The sequence below is a fragment of the Saccostrea cucullata genome, unplaced genomic scaffold (genome assembly GCF_032062105.1).
Source record: "Saccostrea cucullata isolate Sc308-1 unplaced genomic scaffold, CSIRO_AGI_Scuc_v1 ctg850, whole genome shotgun sequence".
Lineage (NCBI taxonomy): Eukaryota > Metazoa > Mollusca > Bivalvia > Ostreida > Ostreidae > Saccostrea > Saccostrea cuccullata.
This window is the reverse complement of record NW_026941357.1, coordinates 35,222-53,378: the sequence shown is the minus strand read 5'-3', so window position 1 is coordinate 53,378 and position 18,157 is coordinate 35,222. Positions and strand designations below refer to the sequence as shown.

General features: G+C 31.2%; 1 protein-coding gene across 3 annotated transcripts; it reads left to right on the top strand.

The window, feature by feature from the left end:
- Nucleotides 1-349: 349 nt before the first annotated feature.
- Nucleotides 350-11,256, top strand: LOC134257677 (uncharacterized). 3 transcript variants are annotated; one of them, XM_062740269.1, is made up of 9 exons: nucleotides 350-568; nucleotides 3,328-3,385; nucleotides 3,495-3,677; nucleotides 5,584-5,705; nucleotides 7,226-7,394; nucleotides 7,697-7,917; nucleotides 8,177-8,276; nucleotides 9,198-9,332; nucleotides 9,678-11,256. In XM_062740269.1, the coding sequence occupies exons 1-9, from the start codon at nucleotides 398-400 to the stop codon at nucleotides 11,105-11,107; spliced, it is 2,589 nt and encodes an 862-aa protein (XP_062596253.1). In that variant the 5' UTR covers nucleotides 350-397; the 3' UTR covers nucleotides 11,108-11,256. The 3 variants fall into 3 exon arrangements, with proteins under 3 accessions (XP_062596253.1, XP_062596252.1, XP_062596254.1); XM_062740268.1 differs by lacking the exon at nucleotides 5,584-5,705 and adding an exon at nucleotides 4,437-4,573; XM_062740270.1 differs by lacking the exons at nucleotides 350-568; nucleotides 3,328-3,385; nucleotides 3,495-3,677 and adding an exon at nucleotides 4,493-4,573.
- The last annotated feature ends 6,901 nt before the right edge of the window (nucleotides 11,257-18,157 follow it).

Genomic DNA, 18,157 nt, shown 5'->3' with positions numbered 1-18,157 from the left:
TCTGGGACGCAGAGAGAGAGAGAGAGAGAGAGAGAGAGAGAGAGAACCTTTGTGTATTGTATATCAGACAGACGTGTTATCTTTTGATATTAATAAAATGGGAATTCCCCTAACGCTCTCTGGAATATATATTTAGTTTGAAAATTAATTGTTGATAATTTTCTTCATGAAAACAATATATTTTATTCCAATGATCATGCCTGTCGAAAATACACATTAAAAGATATTTAATTATTTCCGTAAACCAGGGTCTGTCTTTATAACAGTTGTCCTAACCTGACCTATTTACGGGTACACCGCTTTGTTGTGTATTTCAGCCAATCACATTTACTTCCTGTTCAATGTTATTGAGATTTACCTGTAGTCATGCTTATGGTGGTTGGCGGAGGGACAGGACATGGGGAGTTCGTACGGACGGTGGTCTAATCTGCTGGTCTGGACACTGTTACACCTGGTCAAATGTATACCCCAGGCTTGCCCCAATATAAATCCATTACCGATGAATCTACCTGTCGGACTGGCTGATTATTGTGAGAGAACATTACACAACCTGAATTGTAGCGTGGGGGTAAGTCCTCAAAGTGGATCAGAAAAGAGTGGTTAATTCATGTTATTACGCAAAATGATTGTATTAAACAATAAAGAAGAAAATAAATAATAATTTTAATATACCGGTAATTCATTTTCAATTATATATGTCATGATTATTCAAATTTTATATATCAAATATATTCTCTAACTTTTAAAACTCTTCAGAGAAACGACTTTCGCCTAAATCAACTTTGCAAGCTTTCATTTTTTGCTTCTGGAAATCGCATAAAATGTAGAACCCGGGTGACGGCCTATGTTTGCTGTATATATGTACATGTAATATATGGATGAATTCGAAAGTCTGCATGTTCACTTCTCCAAAGAGAATAATATATTACGTATACCACGTATAGTGTATTGGTCGACATCACTTTGAAATTGCTGCCAATCATCTACTAATACTGTTATAGTACACTGTAAACAAAGCCACGTAAGTGATTTGAGTATAGTCACACAGTGTGTAAATGTTTCCATCTTACAAGGAATACACCCATGTACATGTGTATATGGCTAAGGTTAAGTTTTTCCAAACATAGGTCAAACTCTAAGACCAAAGTGTCAAGTTCTTGGTAACCATGGAAGGGTCTTGTCACAAGAAAAACATTTAATATGAAAGTCCTATGGATGTTCATCGGTCGTAATCTTTCGACTAATCCAGCCTTCTGTATGAAACTAAATACACTTCTTGATATCCGTACGTAGAGTTTTAAAATATGTTCGAATTTCATAGTTCCACCACACTGCATGAGCAGTCTAAATGATGCAAGCAAAACCACCAACATTTGTGAAAATTAAAATTATTCTCTTGCATTTACATGGATTTCTTGTTATAATTAACAGTTCCCCGATAATGTTTTTCTCATATTAATCATGAGTTTAATGCCCAGGGTGCGGATTGGGCAATATTTACATCCACTGAATATTTTCTCCTTTATTTCTTAAGAAAACCCATTGCGTTAATCACTGCATGAACTACAGTAGGCATGTCGCCTGTACAGATTTCTTGATCAGTGGCTGCTCCATCAATGGAACGTATAAAGACATTAGCATAATTAATACAATAATTAATCTTTTTAATCCTTCTTTAAATGATAATTTAAACAGATATAAATATAAACAATAAAATGTCTTTCTTTGTATGTTATTACTAGAATTAATGGTCGCAGCTATTGCAGAAAAAAATTACGTGGGTTATGTATTTTTTCAGCAACAGCTGCTTCCGTTTATTCCAGTAATAACAAACAAAGAAAGCATTTTATTGCTTAAATAATATCCACTCCTTATTAGATAAAAGAATCAATGTTGCAATCAATGTTGCCTTATAATATTGACGACGTTTATGCCATGAGGAGGAATAGTAACGGCCACTCAAATGTTTGAATAGTTTTTCCATTGTCCTTCCCTCACTTTTGTAACTTTAATTTACTCTAACATCGTTTGTATATATGTGATTTATGTCTCCCAACACATTTGATAAACATTCTCTGGATACGATCAAATTTTAAGACATGACACACTACTGACAAATACATTGATGTAACAGGGAATTTAACATCCTATAGTCTACAACAAGCTTTTAACAAATTCTACAGTCGAATTAATCTATGAGTTTAGCTGTAAATTCAATTAATCGTTGGATTCTACCATTTGTAAGGTCAGACTCTGAGTTTTAATTTGATATTAAATTTGACCATACAAAGTACTCAATCTACTCGATCAGTACATTCGACTAACGGCAGTTTTTTCTGATCGTCAGGAGTGGCCAGATTTATATCCATTTCTTAGAAAATAAACCATACCCGCACCTAATTTAAGTGGGTTTTTAAGTTTAATCTGTATTTGCTTTATAATATATGATGTCAATAATTTCAGCTAGAAACAAACGACCAGTCCTAAAACCATTTAAAGTGCATTTCAAATGCTACAATGGAAAAAAAGATATTTCTATAAAGGACTTTAAACACGTCCTTATTATACGGTAAATAAATTTTGACCTCTTAATTCTTCATCAGACCCTGTTCTTAATAAGGAAGAAATCCATCGTGGGTATATTGTGGAATACAAAATGTTCAGAGGAATGGTTCAATTTTGTTCAGTCATATTTTCTTCCTGGTTGAGTTTGTCTACGTAAGCATATCTCTTTTTCAGGAGTATACGATAATAAAGATAAGAAAATAAACAAAAAATTCAATATTAGACCGTCAGAAAATGCGCTAGTGTCCATGTTCGGGTGAAACATAGAATGGCGTATCTCTATGTTTTACTTAAACAATAAAATGTGGGCCAAATATTTCCTCGTCTGACCTTGCAATTGAAATTATATTAAACAGTGAAGATAAAAGAACACGATAGCAGGGTTTTTCCTAAAATTTAAAGTAGCAGGGCGCATTTAAAAAGTATTAGGGGAGTGGGGGACCTTCCCTTTCCCCTGGGTTATCGTTACAACCGCACAATATAGTGTGCAATTAAGGTTTCACTTAAGTATTTACAAATACTAGTAAGTTGAATGCGAATATAATTAAAGATTGTCAGCATTAACATGAAATGTAACGAATTGCTTTCATGCAAAAAAAAAAGACTCAAAAGAAACTTTTCTAGAAGATAAATTTCATTTCCTTTGAAATATGGAACTCTTCTTCCAAACTATTCGCTAACCTTTGAAGAAAACCGCTATGAATATTTATAGAATTTAGAATTTGTAAGTTTATTGACATTTTGCTTTTTTGGTATTTATAGCCAAGGAAAAATATTGAGAAAGATACTGTTCTTCCATGCCAGATAAAGAGGAAGAAAGGTAAACAAAATCTCATCACGGAGTCAGCATTCTCCTTTATAATATACTTAAATCAAAGAAATATTGATAATAGAAATATAATATGTTCGATATACATTTTTTTCTACAGGATGGGAAGAATATTATAAAACACTTGGAAATCTAAGCCGTTGTTTTGACTGTGATCCTTCTGAGTTGACTTCAATACGAGTGGTCAGAAGACGGCACAGAAATTATTTGGATGAGAAGCATTCATATCCAACTATTGAGCTTAACTTTACAGTGCCAAAACCAAACATCAATGGAGATTTCTGTACGTATTGAATTTTGCTCATTCACAGTCCCTATATTTATAAAACTAGTCACTTCAAACTGCTTTGAAATTTTTGAGAGCCCCCAGTTTCCATGAGGAAACATGACATAGAGAAACGTACTACGTGTTTTGTTTTCAAATTTTATTATTCATCAATATTTTTAGAACTTGGGGTTTATTCAAAATTACAAAAAGCAAAACCAAAACGATAATATGTTCCTTACCAGTTTTTGTTCTTTGAAATTTAATTCTTAGTATATGTATTTATGTGTTAAAATTCCAATATCATTTAAGATTTCAATTAATGATAAATTTACACTATTTATGAAAATTATGTATACAATATTCTTAATTTTACAAAATTGTTTGAATAATGTTATAAGGCATGGTTTATATCCGTAGAATATCAAATGGACAAAATTGTAAAAGATATGAATATTTGGACTAATGTGTATTTGTCTCTCCGTCACATTTTTTAATACAATATTTAGTACTTCATTATAGTTGTAAATTTGGATGAATAGATCGTTGACGGAATTTTTTTTGTTGCAATGGAGTAAGACAGGGAGGACATCTTTAACCAGTTTCTTTTTAGTTATTTAAATAGTACATGTATATATAATTATTCTATAATTTACGTTAACTGGTACATCAGTGCATAAAAATTGGAATATTTTGATATGTTTTTCACTAATGCAATAAATGGACACCGATCTACGTAGTTGATACTGAGGAGTTCATTTTGAGAATGATTTTCAGATCCTGGATCCACCTTGTTAAATATGACAAGTGTTGGTGTAGGAGAGCATCGTGATGATGAAATGAAGAGTTTTGTTCGACTATTTTTCTATCCTAAACATATTCCACTTACAACAGACAATGACATTACTAAACAGGTTAGTCTGTCTTAGAAGCAGGTATTCCTACTAATTAAATTGGTTTTATTCTTGTTTTCAGATTTTCAGAAGAAGCCTGTCACCAGAGTTTGTTTCAGTTATATCCTTACTGCCATCTTTGTAGTAATTATTACTGTTTATAAAATGAGAGCTTTCATGGAGACCGATGTTGGGGCAAAATTTGAATAAATCGTCGACGCAACACATTACCAAAGCAAGTAAAATCTGATTTATTTAAACGCCTTTCTCCTGTTTTAATTTATAATCAATAAAATAATTTTGGCTTCAGTGTGTTGAAAAAGATAATGCGAAAGATATTTTTAAAAAAGATATTCATGGTATGTGTATAGAACCTCTTGAAAATTGAGAATTTGATGAAAATTATTAAAAACGAATTAAACAAAATCAATCCATTATTTCTGTTGATCACATTTAAAGAAGACAATTGTCTTAACATTTAAATTAAACCTTTTATATAATTATATGAAATATACGGAGATAACAAACATTATTATAGCTCAGAGTCCCTTCAAACAATACAAATTACATGTAGTAGCTCAAACACCGACCTCTTCAAAACTTTTTGTTGTTCAAGTAACAATCTTGCATACAAATATCATACAATCTGTTTATCTTCACTTTACGATTTTTACAACGCAAGTTTTTTTTTATATTAAGTTACATGATAAACTGCGATATTGCATTACCATAACCGAGAAATATGCAATAATCTCCTCTCTTCTTGTACATGATACGTGTCAGGTTGCTACGCTAGAATAACATTGTGAAATGATTAGATACATAGAAGACTCTTCATTTTGTCTCCATGAAACAGCAGATGATATCTTTATTATCTCGTAAAAAGATAACCTAGAACTTTTAATGTTTTTATTGGAAAATATTTTGTATGGTAAGTGGCAATAAGGATAAAATTGAACAAGGAAGATAATACGTTTTATATTAATCGTAGTTGGCCATGTATTCGGATTCTTTGTTTATATCACGTATAGATACCGGTGGAATATCTATGACATTTTCCAGCAGCGATGACCCCGCATTTGACGAGCGGTATAGGCTCTTGGACTTTTCTAATTATAGCTATTCAAGTCCTGACAGTGATAAAAATCATCAGGTAATTCAACGTGTTTCCTAGTAATTTGAAACATCCTGCATATTGTTCGTTTTAAACTGTGGTTTATGTCATAATTTTTATTTACCTTCGTCACCACTTCTATTGATTGCCATAACATTGTTTATGGTCTTGCAGTAATTTGTTTTCATTTTGGAAGATTTCTTCTTTTTTAATCGTAAACTGCACGTATTAACGCTATGTTTTTCCATTTTAAAAAAGATCCTATTGCTTTTCAATTATCTGTCAATAATTTAATTCTGTTTGTATTCTTGTCTCTCATTGGTTGATTTCCAAAAAGGAACGCATAACATTTTGTATTTGGTTTGGTATGGAGACACACCCCCTTGACAACCAGCTGAATCATCTGTATCCATCAATCCCCTCATTTCCAGTCCTTCGGATTCATGAAAAATTCCAGATTTAATGAATGTACCTTTAACTTCAAACAGTTGCTCGATCTTACCTCATGTAAACAAGCATCATGGCTGCTAGATCTATGTATCAGTTTTTACCTCCCCTTGCTTCCCATCACTTCCGTTACTACGGTTGTATTATTGCGCGGTAAATTTGATAATAAAAACAACACAATTCTACATCCCCAGTTGTTTAATTATTTTAAAATTAAATTATAAGGAATGACTCTAAATCTTGGCCAGATTATCGAGTATTATGGTTTGGGTCAGTTTACGCTTTTTTATAATCCGCTTCGCGGATTATAAAGCGTAAACTGACCCAAACCATATTATACTCGATAATCTGGCCAAGAATTAGAGTCATTCCTTAATCATTTCAACATTGTACACAATCTATTTATACAAGTTCCTGGTTATGTCCATTGCCTAAATTGATTACATATGTGTATTTTATTTTGGTGCGTGGTTTCAATCATTGAAACTAACACAAAACTTTCTTATTCATCTTCATCAGCAAAACAGATTTGGTATTAGAATTCATCAAATGAAATCTTCATATCATGTTCTAATCTGTATTTGTGTACAACACCAAATTACATAAAAGATATGAATACATATATACCTATTTCATTCATTGTGTAATTCTTTAAAGTTGCTTTTATTTTCAAACAAATCACTTTGGAAAATGTGATACAAACGAACTTTCTCTTAAAAAGCTCTAAATATCTAGTCATTTTTATATTTTATATACCATAAAAATTTAATAAGGTCGTATAAAGTGAGAAAAAATTATTGTAAATATTTATAAGATAAGGTTGAATTTATAACATGATAGGGAGTAAAAAATTTCTTATATTTTAGAAATGTTATACATGTATTTGCATCGTTTATACCCCAAATATGTCTAAAACTTTATATCAATTCAAGCATTAATTTCTGTATACATATATCTTATCTCCTAGAGAAAAATATTTTTTTTTATGTACAAGCTTGAACACATACTCTAATTTTATTTGTAATATTTAGATTTTTTTCTGGTACAGACTGTAATGCTTTTAGACGTTTCCTCTTCTAAACATATAATAATAAATGTTAAATTTTTTTCAGAGAGTTCTTAGTTTTCCATGTTTCATGGGTTATCACCATGAGCCATGTCCATCTGACAACTACAAAGTATACACACTTACCTTGAAAGCCTTCTCCCAGAAGAAAACAAGTCTTGAGGAAACACCATACTCTGAACTGTCTTACAACATCACGATTTACAACTTTTATGGTACATAATTAATTATTATATTCATATTCTTACAATTTTCGATAAACAAACTTGTATTAATTAGTTTTTCGTTAATTTTCCTTTTATTAGTATTTAATTTTTTTTATTATTGTTTATTTCTAATGAATTTGACATCGAATTCACCACTTTTGTTTATTATTATAACACAAATCCATCTCATGTTTAGAACAATGTCAGTGTATATTATAAAACCAAAAGAACAGAGAAAACAATTTTTAGAGATTTATTTTTGCAATAGGTTTTTTAAGAATTTAAATATAATATGTATCTATTTCTTGTAGTGTATCACCCACAACTATGGAAGTCTACCATTGCTGTTGCTTTCTTCCCCAAAGAGAAAGACGTCACAATCCTCTTTGATCCAGTACCCGATTCTATAACAGTAACAATATATAACGTGTCCTTGTTTAGCATTGAACATAATAAAACGTACAAAAATATTCTTACTGCACATCAAAGACATTGTTTTGAAGATGTGGTGGATGGGAATTATTATGTATTAGTGAGTATTTTTACATACCTTTTTGAATGCCTCTTCTGTTTTAAAATGAGCTTACAACAAGTCATTCTAACAGACTTTAATGAACGAAAAATAAAATAGATAAGACAAGGTGCTCATCACCATTGGAAGATTAATATTTTTAGAAGAATTAGTGTATTTTTTTTTTATTTTCAGTTTAAATACCAGGTAATTATTATGTAACAATTAAAATGAAGCTATAAATACAATATTAAGTTTTGACATTTTTTTTATTTTTTAGATAGAAGTCATTACTACAGATGCAAAATGTTCAGATAGTTGTAGATTCACAAAGTCTTCCTTTTTCAAAGTTGGAAATCCTAACAAGGGAAAGTTTTCAGGTATAAAAATTAATGACATGTTGAATCAGTAGCGCAGTCTTTAAGTAAATATTCTGCAGAAAATAATGAATGCGATACATTCCAGCACTTTTAATCTTTGTTGGTATTTTAATCTTATATAGTCTTACCTATTTTTAAAGAAAGATCCAAATGATCAAGATTTTTGGCTTAAAATATATTTGCATATATCCAATCTCTTCGTTCGAGATAGAATTACAAAATAGTAAAGATACTTTATTTCTACATAAATCCAGTGGTTCATCTATAGATGCGGTTAAAAAATATCACGAGCAGGGCGAACAGAAGCGGGACTTGTAGCACGTGAATATGTTAAATCAAAAGCACGTAAATATAAGGAATAACTGTCAGCCTTTTTGATTTCATGACGATGATCAATCGATTGGCTCGTGTGCAATTCAGACGGTCGAATTTAGTGTTTCTTACATTTAATATACAATATAGTATAACTCATTATATATTATAACCTGTCTATTGTAGTATTTGCATAATTTGCTTTAAAGTGCGAAAAATCGACACTTTTCTATATAATTCTAAAGTAAATATACCTGTATTTTGAGACGATCCCAGGATGGTAGATTTTTCCCAAACTTGGCAAGTACATTGAAGTCAATGTAAGTAATGTATGTCATAAAATTATAGTTTCGCTATTGTAGTATTCGTACAATAAAATCTCAGTCGGCTCCCCTAAATAAGAAGAATGAGCATAGTTGAAGTTCATGTATATCTCTAGAATTTTGTGAAGGACTTATGTCATTTTAGAATAAATGCATGAACATTACTCTTTGATTCTATATACAAACAGAACAAAGTATACTATGGAGTGACGTATCAATTTTGCAATTCATTGAGGTACAGCGCAATATGAGTTTTAAAAAGATAAAATTTGAAATTTTTTTCTAGCGGTCAGAAGAAATGATCACACTGAAAACACAGTACTGTCTGTCATAGGGGGAGTGGTTGTGGGGGTTTTACTGTTGGTCATTTTATGCTACATGTACTATCGATGGAGGAACAATTTGTCCCCAAAAGACACAGGTTTGTTCTGATTTTTATTCCAGAATATCGAAGAGAATATGTTATAGTTGTTAAAGTCTTTAATATTCTGATATAATGTTTCCACAATATCATTCATTCTTGATTGGTTTAAGAGATACAATTTCAAGGACAAATTTCAAGTGAGCATTTTGTATATGTGTGCAGATTTGAATTTTCATTGCCAGTAGTTCTCAGAAGTACAAAAAACAAGATTTGATTTGATTTGAATATATTTTGTACTGTAATAAGAACATAAAGGATTGGGCAGGAGGCATAGCCTATTTAAGCCCTCTCCACAAACAACAAGATATTAATTAAATTGATTTATTTCTTTTATAATTTCAGAGATGCATGATAATCTAAAGATGCTTTTGATTTACTCCGATAACAGAAAAGAAAACATTACTTTAGCAACGGAATTTGCTAAATTTTGCAGAATAAAGTTGCAAATAGAAATAATTTACGATAAACTGAAGGATGAAATGACCAAAATAAAAGACGTAGGATATGCATCATGGTATATGGAAAAACTAGAGGACCTACCAGCTGCCATAATTTTGTGGACTCCTGGATCTGATACTAAAGCAGAAGAAGGCGCAAAATATAACGAGTTTAATGTTGGTGTCACCTTTGCATTAAATTCAAAAAGAAACGACGATAAAAGGATAGCGTGTGTTTATTTTGACAAGGCACACAAAGGGTCGATTTCAAGTGATATACGAAAGGAAGTGCGTGTATTTTGTATTCCTAAAAAATCTGGAGACTTAGCAGCTTATCTTCAGGGACGTAAACATTTAAGACTTGTAAATATTGACAAAGACTCCGGTCTAGAAAACGCCCTATTAGCAATAAATACAAATTTTAATAAATCTAATGATACAATGTTAGTGACATCTGAACAAAAAGAAATAATAGAAAATGAGGAAACAAATGTCTTATCTGAGGAAGAATTAGATGAAGAAATCTCATTGTTGAAAAAAGAGATTATAAAAAACACTACAGATCTTAGCAATTCAAGCAAAAGTTCTACATCCAATGGAGAAATTCCCATTGTTAACCCTGATTGCCCAATACATGGGGAACATTCCAAAATGCGAAGGGGAAATACATCTCACCATCCGCATACAGCCGCAGATAGATCAAGTTGTCTTAAAAAGCACCATCATATATTCCCTGTAGAGACAGAGCATCAACATTCTTGCCCTAGTAAAATAAATCAAAAATATTCTGACCAATATATTGATCCTTTTAATAATTCTGTGCATTACATAATGAAGGACCCATTACTAACTGAACAAAAAGGTGTTCCTTTTCATTCATATTATCCCAACAGAATGGAATCCTCTTTTCCCAATTCTGCTCAGGATCAATTTGCTGCAAATCATGGTCAAGGATACAAAAATGATTATATTCGACATACACATAAAAGCAATGCACCCATGTTACTAAGACAGCATAGTGCTGGGGCAGAATATAGTAGTGCGTCAACAAGAAGGAAGGGTAAAGAATATAAGGATTATAATCAAAGAAAAAGGGACAACCTAACGCCATATGACAGTGACTCATATGACGAAGAAAGTGAAAACACGCCACTAAATCATCCGAAATTCTACTTGGAAGAAGAAGAAGACACCCAACCATCCAATCTTTGTTTGAAGACGTCAAAAAAGTCGTGTTCTCTAGACAGTATAGAATCCAATGATTCCAACTATAGTAAAAGGAGCGACAGTATAAGTAGTTATGACCTAAAGATGTCGCTTCAAAAATTTATATGATCATTAAAATGTTTCCAACAAGTCCGCGTCTTGAAATAAGGTATATGATAAACAAATGTTTAATTATCTGGTGTGTAGACTTCTTCAAAATTCATGCTCTAGAACATAAATATATCAAATGGAATTTCTGTGTTGCAATTAAAAAAATGAAATGCATAATATTTATTTTACCTTATTATATGTTTATGAGATCAGTTAAGACTGATTAAAAATACAAAAATACATTTTTATTTTTCTTTCTTATTTGAAATATTTCTTGTGTCGTTTATGTTATTATGATTAAAATGTGTACTAAGGAAACGTTTCTAGTATTTAAGTGGCATTTATCATAAATATAAACATGTAATTGTGTAGAATAATTTATTTATTTCAAAAATTGCATTTTCGGATGAGATTTAAAAAATACCTTGAGGAACTTTCCTTTTTAACCAACCTCTATCTGGTATTAAATCATATTAACAGTCTCGTATGTAATCTACAAAAGGGCTGACTTTAGTTTATAATTTATATACGAGGGCCGTTCAAAAATTACGCGGACTTGCTGCACAGAAAAATTATTTGACAACATAATCGGGAAAAATATTGCACATAATATAAAAGAATCTTTACTTATATGGTCTACAAAATTTCATATCAAAATGTTGTAAATCGGTATCAATTTTGAGTGATTTTTCAGGACATATCATTTAGTCACGGAGCAGCAAATTGCCAAAATCTTCGACGTTCACATCATTAAAAAAAATATGTGATTGAGCTTTTCTTTTCTCAACATTTTCCCAAGAGTACCTGTACAGTTTGAGTCATCTTATCTACTCAACATCAAAACACAATTTCTTGTCAAGCTTTAAATCTACTAAACAAGTAAAGAATATTCTTTTTTTTTTTAAAACCAAAAACTGTAGGTATTTATGAGATAGTGTGATATTGATGACTCTCAATCACGTTCTTTACATTCCAGATAAAGTTTTCGCCGATAATCCTCTTCCCGTCCTCCAGTGTAGACATTTTACAGAGGTCTAATGGTCTAAAATTCCTATTTACTATTTGTGGACGAATGTCACGAATACCCTGGTTTACTACGTGTTTTATTATGCATATTTTGGATCTATGTTGGCGATATCTCGAGCATTACACATAATTTAACTAAAGTGTGGTGCGCCGTCAATTCACGAGACGTCATTTTCACAGTCGTTTTCACGGGGATCGCATCAGAGGAAAATCACTATATTTCTTTTAGTACTTCAAATATCACGCCAGAAATCCAGATACATAATAGTAGAACAATTTAAAGATACGTTTGAGTAAATTGTCGAAAAATATTGCGAATTATAGAAAATAAATGAGTTAAATTTTGGATTCCGCATGCTTTTGCTTCAATTTTTTGTCGTGCTCCGTACCTCTAAATCAGCGATATTAATATACCGATAATTTTAGTATAAATCTTTTTAAAATACAGAAATTTTGCCCAAAATTTATAGGAAATCTTTGAGATACATATTTCTGTGAAATTTTATAACTCTATGACGTCTGTAAGAGTAAATAATAGCATAGTCATCGTAATTTTTGAACGGCCCTCGTATATATGGAAGCAAGAATGTACAGTTTCAACTACAGAAAATTGAATGATTTTATTCATATCATTAAATGTTACGGGAGGGTATATAGTAATCGGTATTTCCGTCTGTCCGTCCGTCCGTCTGTTACGCTTTGGGGTACCCATCTCTTATCCGCAACTCCTCTCATACCACTGAAGGAAATTTAATGAAACTTTCATAGAATCTTTATTACATATTGCCATTGTGACCTCCTATTTTACTTTTTGATCTGATATATATTCTAAATTTTCCAGAGCAAACATGGACACTGCCAATTTATTCATATGGGAGGCGGGGGTATCATTTAGCTCACAGTGCCTCTAGTTTGAAAAGAATTGTCCTTAATCGTTCAAATTTGTCAATGCTTGACATACGACGTATACCTGCTGCTGATTACTTTATTGCAGAACCGTTTTAATTTCTCTTCATGACTAGAAAAAACGAACAATGATCCATTTCAAGAAACTACTAACAATACAAATCTGTTAAAAGGGGAGGAAACAAGTACTCCTAGAAATTTAAAATGTGGGATCTTGCATAAATGCTCAGTATATTTTCTAATATTTACATTTCCAATAAATTTCCCCTATGATTCTTAACAAAATAAAATGCAGTATATTTTCTCATGAACTACATTAGGTATGTATCAGGAATAAGCATGAATATCTCCAAAAATGATGTAAATATAAAAAATGAATTTAATTTTTGAAGATTCATGAGGTTTATGAACTACAACGCTTCACGCCGGCATATTCGATATCCATAGATATCAATGTAAAATTTATGGTGCAATAAATTAGACAATAATTTAAAAAAAAAATTTGGGGAGTAATTTTATTTCATCACACTTTCAAAATTCTACCATGATTAATCATTTCGACCCATTCTGGACACATATTTACTGACTGAGCAACTTTAAGAACTGTTACATAATTATCACAAGATACAATGTTCATGCTCTTTGTGTGAATATTTGTTATGTGACATTTAACAACACATCAAAAGCAACCTTGCTCATGAAATGATTGATTGATTGATTGTATACTGTTTAAGGTGATTCGAACCTGTCGTGAAAGTAATTGGAATTTTAAAAGATGGTTACCTTCAGATAAAGGACAAGTTTGTGGTTTAAGAATCATGAAAAAAATTATATGTTAATGCGCTCGTTTCCATGGCAACATCCTCTGAATATGCCCTTGTTTGAAAATGTAAAATCTGTGAAAAAATCCCACTGCCAGTAAAAAAAGTATTAAAAAACTTACAAATTATAATCAGAATTTATATATTTTCATGTATAAAAAAGGGTAACATATCAACATCATGTTATCATTTTTACACATAGATAGTACATTCCAACAACATTCTACGACAGTCTGAATTTCCTTTGTCGTCTTAAAAATTGTCCATTTTTCTTAACCTTGACAACAAAAATGGTTATAAAAACACACTAAAAGTAATTGGATATTTTTTTTCTAACCTTTATTTTAAATAAGAGATGAATAGCTAAGTAACAGAGGGGAGAAATTGGTATGGTCATGAGTCAAATAAAAAGATATTCTAATCCGAATTTCCTCTGGTCTATTTTTAAAAATTACCCCGGAACACATATATTGGCAATTGAGGCTATACAGCTTAATCAAAATTAATCAATGTCAATTTATTTAATAAAATATGTTAAAAACAAACTTTAAATAATACTTTTGAAGAAAAAATAAAGTAAATTTTAAAGAATTTTAAAATTTTCATTCAATTTCCGAATTTCCTATGCTTTTTTTAACCTTAAACTTTTGAATTGATTCTTGGCGAATTAAACAAATAACACAATATCATGATGTAAAATTTTTAATAATTTTTTCAAGATTTTATATGTATACCTAATTTAGAAAATAACACTGACATATTTGCACAGTTCAGGTGAAAAAAGTGCACATTACAAATCTGAATTTCCTCTGATTTTTTTAAAATAACAAACCAATAATGTAAAGTGTTTGCCTTAATAAAAACAAGAAATCTGTGAGCCAATGCTCACAAGTAATACCCCCGCTCTGATGTAAATACTAGTAAACACTATCATGTTAATATACACAAGTTCAATTACAGGCCGATGCACAGAAAAATATGAAGTTGACATCAGATTCATATCAAAATTAATCCCACCATATGGCATGCCTCAACAAAGAGTGTAATAAAATTTCAAGCATCCGCTATGAATAGCTAAATGAGAAACCTGCAACGAAAATTTGTTGTGTGAAACAGACAGACGCAAAGACAAACAGGAAGCTGATATCCGATTTGAAAAAAAAAATGTAGCTAAACATATGGCATACCTTAGAGAAGATTGTGTTAAAATTTCAAGCATCTACAATGAGTAGTTGCAGAGAAAACTGCGACGAAAAGTTGTTATGTATGAAACGGACAGATGCACAGACAAACAGGAAGTTGACACTGGATTTGAGCTAAAATGTAATCCACCATATGGCATGCCTCAGAGAAGATTGTGTTAAAATATCACGCATATAAGATGAGTATTTGCTGAGAAAACTGCGACGAAAATTTGTTTCGGATGGACACACAGACAGACAGATAGACGCACAAGGGAAAAACAGTATACCCCCCTCTCCTTCAGAGCGGGGGTATAAAAATATATATCCATGGACTGACCTTTCCCTGCCATTTAAAATATTATATATCATATTGGAATATGGAACATAATGATAAATGATATACATATGACCCAATTTCAGTAAATTAAGAATAAGATCGACGGTTTACAATCCAAATTTCCTCTTTCTGAACACAAACACACACAAAAGGAATTTTAAAGATTTTTTTAAAAATCTAGAAAAAACGAATGACAAAAATGTCAAAACACTTATATAACATTTTTGAAGAAGTTTTCCCATTTTATCACAAATATAATATTTTTATCAATATGCCCTGAAAAACTGCTTAATCACGCCGGATATAGTTATGTTCCACCAGAAACAGTTATATTGCCCTCCCAAACACAGTTATGTTCCCTCGCGTGCAATCATTCTGTGTATTAAATATGTTGGGTTCGAAATTTACAGAGGCAGTTGTTAAGCAAATGTAAACAGTTCTGCTAAAATTAAAAAGTCTGGACAACATCTGTGATTTGTTTATTTGAATTTAGATGAATTAAATAATTTAATTGAGGAGAAAAAATCCTTAAATACAACAAAGGTTATCAACTTGTCAGTGTACTGAAAACTCTCTGCCATGAAACAGGACGGGATATTTCTGAATTATACTCAACGTACATGTTTACATAGGCCTAGTGTTCAATAAATATGTTCGATGATCGATTAGGGTTTCAATGATTAAAAAAGTTATATACCATACCATATATTATAGGGATGTGCGATTTTATCGGTATACCGGTATATCGCGATTTTTTGTTGCGTGATACGTATCGTGATACGGAGACCTAAATACCGGTATTTAAGTACATATTATAAAGTGTAGAAATTATTCATTTATTTGTTTAATCCTTTCAAATTACAATTACAGAAAGTATAAAAATGTTGTAAAACGTGAAAAGAACGGCATTTTATCGTCCAAACATAGTTAATTTTAAATACATAAATATTTTTAGAAAATAAAATTTTGTTTTTCAAGCAAATTTTTTAGAAAAATAATGACTTTTCATATAAAATCAATGTAAAAACTGCTTTTAAAAATATCATGATTTTATCGTGATATTGTGGGAAAAAAATCGTGATATATCGCGATACGAAATTTTTGGCGATACCCATCCCTAATATATTACATGGCTTAATTCTTGGGCATTAATACCAGAATATTTGCCCCTCTGTGACAGGAAAGCCCTGGAGTGTTATGTCACCCTCTGCCTTCGGCATCGAGCAACATAACACTCCAGGGCTTTCCTGTCACCGAGGGGCAAATATTCTAGTATGCTGCCCTTGAAGCCATGTAATATATGTATAATGTATCATTGATTAACTTTTGCAAGCTTAAACTTCGGAATAACATAAATGGGCACACTGAATGGAAAAAAGACGGATTTATTACAGTGTATTACAAAAGTTCCTCAAAAAGTATATCATTTTCATGTATGCAGCAGGTCTGTACAGAAGTGCTTTAAATCTTATTGGAGGTTCTGACACAAATGCTTCTTCCCTTTTATTTTTCCAACTTCAATCTTGACTTTCTGTGGCTTTCAATTGGTAAAATTCTGATGAACATTTTAGGTCTTTCATTGCAGCTCGAGTGTAAACACCTCAGTCATGTTGACATGTGGCCAAATTCAACACAGATGAGATTCTTAGCCTGAAAAAAACTTTACTTCAGTTACAGCCTTATTAACAGGTGGACACTGAATACACATGTAATAATGTAACATATCGATTATAAAATTACCTATTACTGACTGATTATTGATATTCTAACAGTAATAGTTCCAATGAAATAAAATAGCATGATACCTACAAAATAATATTTACATTCCACATGTATTTAGCCTATGAAATGCATAGAATTGGGGGCATATAATACAAAATTACATTGACAGTAAGCTCAAAAGATTATATTAAGTTTTTTTCAATTATATGTTTATGTCACAAACCTTGAATACCATGCGACATCATATGGAAAATCAAAATTCACTCTCAAATTGAAGAGTTTAGCATTCATTTAGTAGATTTGGCATGACTCTTTCATTAATAAAAACTTACCCCAAGGATAATACAAAGGATTTTGAATTACATTAATTTTGCAGATAATACAGGGAGTTAAAATGTGCTGTAATCTTTGAATTCGCCCAACCGAGGTCAGGGTGAAAGGGGCAACAATAAAACGGGGCAAAATTTCCCGGTATACAGTAATAAGTACATTTTATCAGTCTGACATGTACTATAATAATTTTAGCAAGTTTAATTTTTAAAATTTGAAAAGTTTATCAATGTAGAATTATAAATTTTTCATACCCAGCCAGATGGTTTAAGCATCACAGTTGTCTTTTAGCACATCTGGATCAAAGGGATTATACTGCAAGTGTTGACTCAGGTTGTACATTTTGACTGCTTACTGATGGAAACTCCAGTCTGTTCCTTTGGCGGTTATTAAAAACCTATCGAGAAAACAAAATTAATCACTTATCTGACAGTATTCAACTTACGTGTGGATTTTATAGACTTCTCTGAAAATTTTATAGACCTTCCTTTTTATAAATTACTTCCGAACAAAAACTAATAAATGAATGTGTGCTGTAAACATGAACTTAGAATCAGTGTCCTCAATAATGTTTCATAAAATGAGAATACATATAATATAATAATTGGTCAACTGTTTTTTTTTTGTTTTTTTTTTTTACAAAGACTTTTTATCATGCTATTTTACATCAAGTTTGTAATTGTAAACAAGGGAACTATTTTTTTTCCGTCATTCAATGACCAATCATGAAATGTGCATGATT